The 13,609-nt window shown below is 34.0% G+C and overlaps 2 protein-coding genes across 2 annotated transcripts; both read left to right on the forward strand.

Annotated features, from left to right (window-relative positions):
• The first annotated feature begins 29 nt into the window (after positions 1 to 29).
• On the forward strand, positions 30 to 11,558 carry LOC100184920 (intraflagellar transport protein 122 homolog). The gene is made up of 26 exons (XM_026835556.1): positions 30 to 298; positions 592 to 743; positions 1,010 to 1,088; positions 1,395 to 1,471; positions 1,718 to 1,784; positions 2,066 to 2,212; positions 2,263 to 2,338; positions 2,685 to 2,879; positions 3,178 to 3,408; positions 3,869 to 4,009; positions 4,422 to 4,559; positions 4,794 to 4,958; positions 5,232 to 5,470; positions 5,822 to 5,975; positions 6,415 to 6,576; positions 7,118 to 7,284; positions 7,532 to 7,703; positions 7,877 to 7,979; positions 8,370 to 8,510; positions 8,742 to 8,839; positions 9,237 to 9,340; positions 9,614 to 9,779; positions 9,910 to 10,021; positions 10,239 to 10,429; positions 10,747 to 10,908; positions 11,040 to 11,558. Exons 1-26 carry the CDS (start codon positions 240 to 242, stop codon positions 11,139 to 11,141), a joined length of 3,600 nt encoding a protein of 1,199 aa, XP_026691357.1. The 5' UTR covers positions 30 to 239; the 3' UTR covers positions 11,142 to 11,558.
• A 392-nt stretch (positions 11,559 to 11,950) lies between these two features.
• Positions 11,951 to 13,574, forward strand: LOC100187306. The gene is made up of 2 exons (XM_002131308.5): positions 11,951 to 12,119; positions 12,477 to 13,574. The coding sequence occupies exons 1-2, from the start codon at positions 12,040 to 12,042 to the stop codon at positions 12,997 to 12,999; spliced, it is 603 nt and encodes a 200-aa protein (XP_002131344.1). The 5' UTR covers positions 11,951 to 12,039; the 3' UTR covers positions 13,000 to 13,574.
• Positions 13,575 to 13,609: the final 35 nt, after the last annotated feature.

A 13,609-nucleotide genomic window follows, 5' to 3' on the forward strand; every position in this document is an offset into this window, starting at 1 on the left:
GTTTTAATTTATTTGCTTTTAAGTAAAAAACTTAGGTACAAAAGTCTATAGAGATCACTGAAAATTTAAAATTTCTGTTTGGATTGGTTGTCACGCATGAGTGCACGTTACTAACAACGCATATTTACATTCCGCGTCTCAAAATTTTCGTTCAAGTAAAACATCTTGGAGCACCAATTTGAGACTCTGATTTTACGAAATATTGAGATTTACAACTGTGGAATCCATAGCAAAAGAAAATGAGGACTATGCCACTTTGGGCGGACCAGCCCCAGGACAAAGGACAGACCCCGAAATGGTATAACAAAATAACGTTTTTTTTTTAAATAAATTTCATACTCTAAGCTTAATTATTTCATGTTTTAGATTTCGGGCATCATGTCTTTGTTAAATTGGACCGATTCTGATCAAAACGTATAGAAGTTTACTGACACTTAAATAAGGTCTTCGCACATTATAGCAAAAAGAGTTCTGCCCCTTTTTTATATTACATGAATAAAGTAGGCAATATGTTCAGCAGCTTTAACAGAGTACTATCAATATATTGTTTCTATTTTACCCTGCTGATATGTATCTGTAATTTGTTCACAGCATATACGATCTTGCATTTAAACCCGATGGAAGCCAGTTACTCGTTGCATCAGGTAGTCGTATACTGGTGTATGATCCTTCTGATGGAACACATTCACAAACTCTACGAGCTCATAAAGATACAGTTTATTGTCTTGGATACTCTAGAGATGGTAAGTGAATATGTATTAAGTTGGGGATCAGTAAAAATTAATTTTGTTTCTTTAATTGGGCCAAAGAGATTGGGGTGTCTAAATATACAATTGACAATTCAGGGTTTTCACAATAAATTTGACAAATAAGTTCTGCAAAACTCTTAACTTTTTAATTTTTCTCCCCAAAAAATCGCTTTTGCATCTCTGAGACCTCCAAAGGGAACTGCGATATTGTACTGTCATGGTTGTCATTTAGTGGTTACATTCGCATTTGTTTTTATCAGGTAAAAGATTTGCCTCTGGTGCTGCTGATAAGTGTGTCATTATATGGACAGATAAATTGGCAGGAATACTGAAATATACGTAAGAGTTGTGAAATGTTCATATTAGTATTTATGTGTTTTTTTAAAATTAGAACAGTCCTTCTGTTTTTGTTAAATTTTATGCCACTGTCATAACTAGTGTTTTTTTCATATTTTGGTTTTGGAATACTATATTACGATTTGTTACTTTATTAAAGAAAAAAAAGGGTTACATTATACATGTGTTTCTTTAAGAATTATTATCAATATATTTGACATTGTAATAGGGGATTTTTACTTGAACTTATGTACACCAATAAAAATTCACAAGTTTGCTTAATGTTTACTAAATTCGAATTTGAAACAGCCACAATGAAGCAATCCAGTGTCTTGCATACAACCCTGTTACACCTCAGTTGGCATCATGTGCAATAAATGACTTTGGTAAGGAAATTAATAACGTTGTAGCATGGCAATACATTTGGTGTAAATTCAACTTTGTTTTAATATAAACATAGATCAACAGCAACCACAATTATTTTCTTTCAAATAAATTCAAATATGTTTTTAACTGTAAGCATGTTTTGACAACTGTTGTTTTGTCGCTATATCCTGCCTTTTGTTTAAAACATTTCTAAATCTTCGCTAGTCGCTACCATAATTGCAAAGACAAATAAATTTATTATTAAGGTTTGTGGGCTCCTGAGCAAAAGTCTGTGAATAAACATAAGATGAGCAACAGAATTACATGTTGCAGGTGATTTAAGTTTTATAAGCTTTCATATATTATGGATTGTAAATTATTTCGTCTTTGATTTTTACTGCAGTTTTGTTTTTTTATGATATATTTCTTTAATTCATTTAAAATTCACTTTTGATTTTATTTTTTTATTGCCATTTTGCATTACTTTTTTTATACTATGTTTCCACCTTTTAACACTATTTCAAAGCTTAAAAATGAATGTTTTGAATAAAAAACCAAATTGGCGCTTCAACCATTTTGTTAAGATTACAAAAAAGTAAAAAATGTTTTTTCAGTTGGACAAGCGATGGTCAATATCTTGCTCTTGGCCTTTTTAACGGAGTTATCAGTATACGAAGTAAGATGGGAGAGGATAAAATAAAGATTGAGCGGCCAGGAGGTTCACTGTGCCCTATTTGGAAAATACTATGGAACCAGAACAAGTAAAACAAGTTTAAAGTATAATGTTGGATTCTTAACCATTATATTGCAGAAATAACTCCAATGATGTTCTTACTGTTTGTGATTGGGGACAAAACCTTTCCTTTTACCATTTGAATGGGAAACAGGTAACGAAATTTGATTCCTTTTTTTAAATAGGAAAATTTAACTGTATCACATATCATCATTTAGTTAAAAGGCTCCAGACTGTACATTTTGAGATTCAATCAGTTTTTTTGTAAACTATTTATTTAGTTCACCTGCTTATATGCTTTGGCATTGTTTTATATATGCTTTGGCATTGTGCAACTGCTAAAGTGAAGAAATGATGGTTTCTAACATACTAAGCTCAAATGGAGTGGGTAATGGGTATTTTAAAGTACTGTTGTTTTAATGCCAATTCCCTTCTATGTTTTGTGTTAATTAACCTGATCTACTATATTCAAAAAAAAAAATATTATCATTATATTACAGATTGGCAAAGATACGAAACTAGAATTTGACCCATGTGCACTCCAGTTTTTTGATGAAGGAAGGTACTTGGTGGTTGGTGGATCTAACAGGAAGACATCCTTGTACTCGAAAGAAGGACATTTCCTTGGTATAGTGTCCGACAGCAACAGTGGTTGGGTTTGGTCCATTGCTTGCAAACCAGATGGCAATGTTGTGGTAAGTGCCTGGATAATTTTAAAGGTGTAAATTCAATTAAAAATTACTATTGTTAATATACAAACATGGAATTTTGAAAACAACAAACAATGCAATATTTTTAAAGAATCTTAGGTACTTTTTTTAACTACAAAGAATTAAATTGCACAAAAATATAGAATACAGGTTTTGGATGGAAAACTTGAAGAATTCCTGCATATATGCCTAGATAGTGTTTTTATTACTTAAATGGGCATATCAACGAAAAATCAGGTATGACGCATGAAAAAATTCACTGAATAGTTTTCTTTTGTAACAGGTTGTTGGGCACCAGGATGGCACGATAACATGTCACAGTTTAACCTTCTCCACTGTGCATGGCTTGTACAGAGACTGTTACGCCTTCCGACAATTGCTTACCAACGTGGTGGTGCAACGACTCAACTCTGATATAATGGATGTCGATCTGGAAGAAGATGACTCATCAAAGATCACCATCAAGTGCAATGATATTGTCAAGAAGATATCAGTTTATAAAGATAAGCTCGCGGTAAGGTTATTTTTTCAAGTAGTTCAAGAGACTTTTTATTCATCAGGTTGCCTAGTTAAGACTTAGAGAATAGTGTATGCAGTTCTTTGATATGCAAAGAAAGTAAAATAACCATGATTATTACAGGGTGCCATTATTATGAGTTTTTCAAAAGTTTTTCAAAATATTTGCACACATATTTACTATTCATGGCTATTTTCTTTGTTCCTTTAGTGCTTTGTTTTGCTGAACCTTCCGACCATAGTAAGGTAAAGTTATTTGAAGTATAACCCACTCCAAGGCCAAGACTTCAAAATGATACGAAATAAACTACACACATTTCGGTCCAACCATAACTGAAAATAGATAGTTTAACGCAAAGTTTTGTTTGAGTTGTACACACTCACTCAAAACAGCATGGTTCACATTGTAAACAATTGTTTACGTTATATTATATTTTCTAATGTGTGTATTGTTGCAGGTCCAACTATCAGATCGTATTGTAGTTTACAAGATGGTCACTAAAGATACCACAGTTACCTACAAACCTGTGAATAAGATTCTGAAAAAATTTGAGTGCAATCTGTTGGTTGTATGCAGCGAAAATATTATTCTCTGTCAGGTGAGTTTGGTGTTTATTTTTATAAGTGCACTGGGTGAATGAATGGACTATTTTATTCTTGCGTGTTAAGGAAACTTGGGTCTTGATACTTTTTCTTGATTCGAACTATTAAGTTACGGCATATGCTGTTGTGTATATAATTTCCCCCTTTTTCTGCCAATATGGTAGCATCGTCAAGATTTGAACCTGGTAACTTTTGGTTCGAAGGCGAGCACTTCAACCACTGCCACAGCTCCCATTTTATTGGCTTTTTAATCTGAACTTTTTTGTCATTTCATGCAATAATTTTGCGTTTTCAGATGCCATTTTAAACATTTGCCCTTAGAAACTTCAGCTGGCTTAAGAAATCTATTTTTTTCTATCTTTTTATTTCTTATATTTTTAATTTTTTTTATATGTTTTTAACACACAGGAAAGCAAACTGACTTGTTTTTCAATGGACGGAGAGAAACAGCGCGAGTGGTTGCTTGAAGCAAACATCAGATATATCAAAGTGATTGGGGGACCTGCTGGTAGAGAGGGGATGCTATTAGGGTTGAAAAATGGACAGGTGATATTGCTGTTATAATGCCAGAACTATCACACTCCAGAAATACTGTACATCTGAAACGTTTTACTTAACTTCGAGATTTTTTATTCTCTGCTATGTTTTAAATTTACTCTGGGGATAAATTTTTACATCATTTGACGGGACAGAAAAATTGTAGTTTGTCACTTTTATTTTTTAATAAATGAGCACCATTTTATATATTGGAATAAATTTTATAATCTCTTTATTTTCAAGGTTTTACAAATTTTTGTTGACAATCCATTTCCGATCGAGATGCTTAAGATTAACAGCTCCATCCGGTGTCTTGATCTGAGCATGAAACGAACAAAACTTGCGATAATCAGCGATAACTCAACATGCCATGTGTATGACATCGCAACTAAAGAACTTCTCTTTGAGGTATGTAGGCAGAAAAAAAGGGCGATTTAGGAGAATTTTTTAAAAAAAATTATAAATTTTTCTTTGAAAAAAGAGGGGTTTAGTATCTCCGAGAATGCCCCCTCCCTGTTTTCCATGCTCCGTTGGAAACAATATATTTGAACAAAAACTAAACTATTTTTTTTCAATGTTTCCTTTTTATTATTTACTTTTTACCAAGTACTTTTCATTTTTTCCCATATTTACAAGTCTATTATATTTTACTTAATTGGTGAGAACTATTTCTTTTTTTAGGAAGTAAATGCCAACAGCGTGGCTTGGAACACACAGAACGAGGAAATGCTTTGTTACTCAGGTAAAGGTTACTTGGGTATCAAAGCAGGATCATTCCCAGCACAGCAACGACGCATGAATGGCTTCGTAGTCGGCTACTGTGGCTCTCGTATATTCTGCTTACACGTGCATGCTATGAGAGCAGTGGATGTTCCACAATCGGCACCAATGTACCAGTACCTTGATCGACAATTGTACAAGTAAGTGGTTTTAGCCTAATAGGCAGGCTCACGCCGATTTTTTAAAATTACAGGGTAGACAGGATTCTTTGCGCGCAAGGTTAGACACAATGCTGTGAAACGAATCTGAAATATTTGATTGTAATGTATACGGAGTAAATAAAGAAAGAAAATTTCCAGGGTAGCCCTGCCCACCTTGCAACCCCAGGTTTGACGCTTAATAGGCAGGCCTACCATATTGAACACATAATAAGAACCCGTATTGAACAAAAAATAAGAACAACAGGAACAACTGATTTTCCATAAAACAAAATTTTTAAAAGATGTTTCTTTTTAAATAAGAAACAAATGTGTGTGTTTAATTTCCCACAGTGAAGCATACCAGATAGCATGCTTGGGTGTGACAGACACAGATTGGTACAATCTATCACAGAAAGCTCTAGAAAATTTGAGTTTTGACGTTGCTCGGAAAGCCTTCACGAGAATCCGTAATCTAAGATATCTGGAACTTATTCAAAACATAGAGGTTGGTCAACTGTTTTTTTTTCATTTTTGTGGAATTTGTACATTTTTATTACGGATAAAGTCTTCAAGATGTTCTTATTAAAAAAAGATTGAAGTTTTATCATGTAAAAAAATATTTGCAAGGTTTTAAAGAAAGTTTTTGGTGTTAATATAATGATAAATTATTGTGTAAGCGTCTGGTTGTCTGGAGTCTTGCACTATATTGTTTGTTGGCTGGTTATTTAACTAAAGGTATTTTGTTTGCAATATTAAAAGTGTTTTTTTTGTATGTTGTAAAACTTGATTTTAATTTTTTCATTTTTTAGTTTTTGTGGTTTTTACCTACTTTTTACTATTATGTAAAAAAAATGTTTGCAAAACAACCTACCTGCCCTGAACAGCGCAAGCAATATATATTAGGTTATCTATACATAACCTATATTAATTAACTTAATACATAGGATCGTCAAAAACGTGGTGAAAACAAGACCGACCTTTTCATGGCTGACATCCATGCTTATAGAAGTGAATTTGCTGAAGCTGCAGGTTATTATAAGAAGGCTGGTCACTCACAGAAAGCAGTGGATATGTATACTGACCTTCGCATGTTTGAACTTGCAAAGGTATATCTGTTTTTAGGTATAGGTACTACTGTGGTGTAGCAACTATATTTTTTTGCAAATAAATGTATCCTGTCTTTTGATTTCAATATTTATAAATCTTTGCTACCCTAATCGAAGAGTCCAATAAAGTCATTTATAATATTTTGAATATTTAGGGGCGGGTTAGCTTAACAGAAGGTTGATTTGGTTGATTAATTGTTGAATATAACTCATAACTGTGTTATTAAAAATGTATTTTTTTTAACAAAATTCCGTGGGTGAACAATAAACTTGTCTTTTAAGGTCAATCATTTCTCTGTATTATGTGCAAACTTGTATTTCCTCTAAAAAAAGGTATAGCTGTAAAATTCTGGGCTGGTCTAATTTAGCAACCTGTCAATGTTTATACTTGGTGAACATGGGTATTAGGTGCCCAAATTTTTATTAAGCTTTATCAGCAAACTTCATTATCTTTATCAGAAATTTTTTTTAAACATTTTCAATTTTTTTATTTAAAATTTGTGTTTTTAAAAAAAATATAGAATTGTTTTTTATATAACAGGAATATGTAGAGACCAGCGATCCAGTAGAGCACAAGCAATTGATGGCAAAACAAGCAAACTGGGCCAAAAACACAAACGAGCCTAGAGAAGCCGCTAAGATGTATCTGGCTGCCGGTGAAAACTTGAAAGCTCTTGATATAATTGGGGAACATGGGTGGACAGATATGTAAGTGTTGTGTGTTTTTACTTTTTATATATTTTATATTTACTTTTAATTATTTTATAATTATTTTGCTGATGATATTATTATGTAACAGGACTATTTTTTTCATAGAAAATTTGTCTTTAAATTGTAATAAGTACTGCACCAGGATTTTATTAAACATAGTTTTAGTAGGTTTTTGGTTACTAAAGTTGTATTTGTTTGGGTTTGCTAGTTTTTTTTCTATATATTTTTATACCTTGATACTTAGGTTAATGGAGGTCGCCCGAAAATTGGATAAAGCCGACAGGGAGGCGTTAACAAAGTGTGCGTTCTATCTTAAACGGCTACAACAGTATGCTTACTGTGCAGAGGTGTATAATAAGATGGGTGACAAAAAAGCTCATATACTTTTGCATGTAGAAACAAAGAACTGGGATGAGGTAGGGATTTAAAACACTAATAATGGCTACGTACTAATACTGTTATATAAAATATAAAATTTTGCCACAAAATTAAATATAACTAGATTTTTTTAATTCTCCAAGTGTACCTATTTTAATAAATAAGTCACAATTGATTTTTTTTACACTTTTGCTATAACACATATTTTCAGGCTTTCTCGTTGGTGGAAAAGTTTCCTGAGTTTAAAGATGACGTTTATGTTCCCCATGCAAAGTGGTTGGCTGAAAATGATAAGTTTGAAGAAGCACAGAAAGGTAAAGAAGTTATTTTATACTCAATTTAATGAATAACAATTTGAGTTTTTTTCATCTAAAAAAGCACCAAACTACTTGTAGCGACTCTTAAGTCCAAAATTTAAATACATTTACTGCGGTTGTAGTGAAGTGGTTAGGGCACCTGCCTCTAGGCCAAATGATACTGGTTCAAGGCTCAATGCTGCTACCATTGTGGATGCATGTGTTCTAGTGCCTAACACTTAATTCCTCTGCCTAAAAGTTCCACAGCCCAGTGGTTACATTCAGACATTCATATTTTATTTTGCCAATACAATAATAATTTATTATTTTTGTTTTGTACACAACATTAGCAAATTAAATATAAACCAATTTTACGAATTCCTTAAAACAAGCTTATGTAAATTGCAGCATTCCACAAAGCTGGTCGCATTACTGAAGCTCTGCATGTACTCGAACAACTAACTGAGAATGCAGTTGATGAATGTAGATTTAACGACGCAGGTTACTACTACTGGATGCTATCTATGCAGTGTCTAGACATAGCTGCAGGTAAGAAACAAGATATTTTATGAAGCAATACTGTTTTTTTTTAATACTCCATTTTTTTTGGAACTATAAGTTTTTCAGATACACTCTATTTTTTGGCCAACAGCCCAACACTGATTTTTTTTGGAAATACTGAATATTTTAGGAAATATTAAATTCGTTTGGTTGGGAAACACTGAATTTTTACAAATTGTTGATTTTTTCGGCAACACTAATATATGTTTTTTGATATAGAGAAAACACCAAAGAAAGCAGAAATGCTGAAGAAGTTCAAAAAATATCAGAAACTTGCTGAGATATATTATGTGTATCACTCCATACAAAGATACACTGTAAGTTTAACACATTGTATACATCATCAGCTGAAGCATATCAGCTTATACTGCAATCCCTTACTATATAACAAACAATGAGGTATGCCGGTAAGCCAGAGGTTATCGGTTCAAGGCTTGTCCCTGCAACCAATGTGAGTGGTTGTGTCTTTGTGCAAGGCACTTATTGGCAATTCCTCCAACTTAGCGGCCGCTAATAGGTTTCCTAAACTACTAGCCATTCAGATAAAACATACCAACAAAGCTACATACATGGTAACTGGTAAGCTGGAACGAGGTGTATGAAACAGAACACCCGTGTTATAACAACTGTCGTCTTCAACCCACGAAGATGAAGTAAGTTACATTCCCTTCATTGACGATAATGAGCAAATGACTTTGTATTTATTCAACACAGGATGAACCATTTACTTCCCATTTACCTGAAGCATTATTCAACATTGCGAGGTTTCTACTTCACAGTATATCGGGTTCAAATCCGCCAAGAGGGGTTTCGAAAGTGTATCCTTTTAAACATCATATATTTGTTATTCTTTACCTGTATTGTATGTTTGGTTTTAATGTTTTGTGATATTTTTAAATTTAAGAGCCACATTCTAGCAGTTCTGATTAGTTCAATTCAGATAACAAAGCAAATAAAATAGTTACAATCTGGGTTTAAATTATAGTTTACGAAGCTAACATCTTATAAATCAACCCGTTCTACTTTATTATCTCCACTATAAATTGACATCTGTATTCTTGTGTCACATTTCCTTAACTATCACCCCACAGTGCGACCTTATATGCGCTCGCCAAGCAGAGCAGATCATTAGGTGCGTACAAGCTAGCACGTCACGCATATGAAAAGCTACATGCATTGAAATTACCTTTGAGGTTCCAGGACCTGATTGATTTGGGTTCAGTAACAATAAGATCTAAACCTTACCATGATAATGAGGTAAGAGGTTCATTTTATTTTTGTAAATATAAATATGTGAAAAAAAAATAATATGTAAAACAGTTTTTTCAAAAGTATAAAAAAGGTTTAAATATGTAAAAAAATTGTAAAAATTAAAACATTTTTTTAGGATCTGCAGCCAATGTGTTATAGATGTTCCACTACTAATCCATTGCTGAATGCACAAGGCAGTTCATGCATTAACTGTCATCAGCCATTCGTTTATTCTTTCTCTTCATTTGGTGAGTAATATATTACCCTATTTTTGGGTGGTAAGTGCAAAAAAGATAATAGAATTTTTTTTATTTTTTCATTAAAAGTTACCTGAAGAGCATAACAATGCCTGAAACAGGAGAAACAATTCTTGAAAAGCCCAAAAATGCATAGAAAACATAACCATATACATGAAGACGCAAAAAATGACAACAAATTCTACAACAAATCTTTGGATATTTGCAGAGGTTCTTCCACTCGTGGAGTTCACGCTGGAGGAAGGGATCGGTGATGAAGAAGCGTGTAGACTCATCGACTCCTCCATCAAACAAGCGAAGTCCAACGAATGGAAGGACACAGAGAGGGATGCGCAAACATTAAGAATGGATGAAGAGGAGGAAGAAGATCCGTTTACTGCTCGACTTCTCACTTTTGAGGTCGTAAAAAAAGTTTTAAATAAAACGGGAGTTTTCAAAAATTTCCCAAAAATGTTTGAAAAATTTTCAGCGGTAGTATATGCAGTACTTGGGTATAAAATTGGTATACTCACTCAGTCTGTTATAAAACCCCTTGCAGGGATGTCCAGTTTCCTGGACTAAAACTAAGAAACAATTTTCATTTTATGTTCCACCATGTGTTTGGAAACTTTTATATTTTTAAAACAATCTTTTACTAAAATGGTCACTTCAAAATTATACTTTTTTTCTGGTACTTGTTTTTAACCTGAAACCAAGTTTCTCTTCTTTGTTATCAGGGTGGCGGAGACTACTTGCCCGTTGTTGTGAACAGGTCAGTTCTGAGAGCTCTCCCACGCCGTGAGGTTCTCGTACGACGCTGGGCCCCTCCGTTACGATTTCAATATTTCAAAAACCTAATGCCTGAGGTGGCAGTTGCAATGTGCGATTCATGCTTTCAGGTTAGTCAATTATACACAGGTGCTGTTGCCATTTTTGGTTGTGTCCTTGCCTAAATGGGGTTGTAGAAAATGACATGCAAAATTTGACCTGACAGTATTTTTTGCAACTTGCTTAATATCTATTTTAAAAGATGTTTCATGCCGATGACTATGAGTTGATGGTGCTTCAAAAACAGTGTTGCCCGTTTTGTCGCAAAGCTTCAGACGCCCATGAGGACAAGCCAGAAATGTAAACACTGGGACATCGCAAAACAATGGCTGCAGCTCTCCTGTTAAATTCATATATTGGTGTTTATTTTTTACCCACAGCAGTTAGGCATGCTGCTTTGTGTTATATGTTTATAATTAATAGTTAGTATTTTGTATGAAATGTTCAGATTTTAATAAATATATATCGTTCATGCATATTGGTTATAAATTTAAACCACAAGACAAATATTGCAATGCTAATTTCGTGTTTTATGTTTTAGCATATTTCGTATAATGTGCCGGTTTCATTGTGTAATACTGTGGGGTTGAGATGAGATACTTTAGCAACTAAATCTCATATTTCCTCATTGTGTTTAAACAGTTTTAAATATTCTTTGTTTACTAACCAATGGGACGAGAAAATAGAATGAAAACATGTCCTATTCTACCCCACCCTGCTGAATATAGAAAAGAAATGTTTTTTGTGCTCCATTGCAAGTGTTTATAAACCCAGAGAAAATCGTAACATCCAATAACGCGTATAAAACTCTTTTTAAATGTATCGGGCAACGTGGACTTTAAGGCTGCGGTAAAACTGTTCAGTACGCTAAGTTTTTCAAGCACGGAAAAACTTAAGGATTGATAAAGGGGAATACCCGTGAGCACAATACTAGTCTACACTCGTGGTTCGACTCGATCTAATGACGTATTACGGTGGGCGCGCTAGTCACAGTTAAGTCATAAGGCTATATATGATGGTATTATTACCAGTGTCTCTATACAGTAAAGGCAACGTTAGCTATACTAAGGCTGAAATTGTGCGAGACCAGACTGTTCGGATACGGTTATTTTAATGATTTGTTAATCTGATCCATTTGAAAGAATCATTTAAATTTATATTGTTCTAGTTTAATGTGAATTTAGTCGCAACGTATATATGAAATGCCGGACTCTGCAGAAGATAAAGGGAGCAAAATGATTTTAACAGCAATATTCATTTTGGGAGCATTTGTCCTAATCGTGTAAGTTTCTAACATTTACTACTTTTAATATTTAACCCCAACCACGAACCCCTCAGCTGCAAATATTTGCAAAATGATTGTTGCTTGTAATATCTATGTTTATTTTAAGTTTTCGACTTTAATCGGCTTTGACGCGCGATTTATAAAGTCGTGATAATAGGCTACTGTAAAGAAATTCTGTAACATTGTTTTTTTGATTACCATTAATGAGGGTCCGTAAAACTAAAATTAAAAAGTCTCGTCAGACAAAGTGTCCCACATTTCCCCATCCTACTATACATACCGCTTGCCCGTTCTCATTCCAAGCTATCTTAAAATTAATTTGCTCTAATCTAATCTCTGCTTTTTATATTCTAGGATAGAAAAATGGCGGTCATTTCGATTGGATGTGAAACAAAATCTCGATCGGTTGATAAATCGTTTGATGCAGGATACGCCCTATTTTACACATAGAGCAATTCACGATGACGTCATCAGTATGCTCTCCCTAGTAGAGACGATGGTTCAAAATGATTGGAAAGAGGAGTTGAACATCTTTCGTTTCAAATTCGTGAGGTCCATGGGCAAGATTTACAGATGGAACGCGACGATTGGTCTTCTGCACAGCTTGGATAGATTAGTAATAGTCGGAACTGAAATGGACATCATGGAAAAAATGTACCAAATCACTAATGCATTCCTTATTCATGAGAACAAGGAATTATCTTTAAAAATAATTAAAGAGTTCAAGATTGAGCTTAATAAGTATATACCAAGACCTCGCAACCCGTACCAGGATTTGGAAAACACGTCGGATGTTGTAACCCGCACGCCACAACCCCCACCAGTTGTCGGGCCCGTTAAGAATCGCAGAAGAAAGAAACGAAAAAATCGTAGATAGAGTGGGCACACTAGTGCGTGTTTTACAATAGCGCCGTAGCGGTGTTAGCGTTCTTTAAAATTACCAGTTAAAAATTGAAAATATAACTAACGGTGTACTACTGGATTAACGGTATAATATATACTCAATTGTAATGAATGTCTTCATATTTCATACGTGTCGTTTATGAGTTGGAAAGTATTACACATTCGCCCACATTGGCACTGCGGTTAGCTCGCCAGTCTGTTTTAGAGAATATATATGCATCAAGCGCTTACGGGTTCGTGTTCGCGGACCGATGCTGGTAGCATAGTGGCCGTTTTTGTGTGTGTGTCTTTGGACAAGACACGGAAATTCCTTCTACCCAGTAGTGGGCCCTTATTAATTGTCAAAATTTCCTTTCTGACTTGACACCTTACCTATTATTTGGCGATTGTTGAAATTTAGTGTTTATGTTTACAATATTTTTTTGTATTATAGTGTTGAATGACACGTCCATTCATTTATTCATAGTATTGTGCGTTAAACCGTTTTAGAAATATTTCGTGAAAGAACATTTTATCGCATATTAAGGGCAATAAAGTGTTTTACCGCAATTACAAGTGCTCGGATTGGACGAGTCCTATATAGG

The sequence above is a fragment of the Ciona intestinalis genome, chromosome 8, assembly GCF_000224145.3.
Source record: "Ciona intestinalis chromosome 8, KH, whole genome shotgun sequence".
NCBI classification, from domain to species: domain Eukaryota; kingdom Metazoa; phylum Chordata; class Ascidiacea; order Phlebobranchia; family Cionidae; genus Ciona; species Ciona intestinalis.

Bases quoted from the DNA above. Each gene is read 5' to 3' on its own strand.
- LOC100184920 (XM_026835556.1), top strand. From the start codon at position 240: ATGAGGACTATGCCACTTTGGGCGGACCAGCCCCAGGACAAAGGACAG. The intron at 6,577-7,117 runs GTATATCTGTTT...TTTATATAACAG, and splicing joins GCATGTTTGAACTTGCAAAG to GAATATGTAGAGACCAGCGA. The intron at 7,704-7,876 runs GTAGGGATTTAA...ACATATTTTCAG, and splicing joins AAACAAAGAACTGGGATGAG to GCTTTCTCGTTGGTGGAAAA.
- LOC100187306 (XM_002131308.5), top strand. From the start codon at position 12,040: ATGCCGGACTCTGCAGAAGATAAAGGGAGCAAAATGATTTTAACAGCA. The intron at 12,120-12,476 runs GTAAGTTTCTAA...TTTATATTCTAG, and splicing joins GGAGCATTTGTCCTAATCGT to GATAGAAAAATGGCGGTCAT.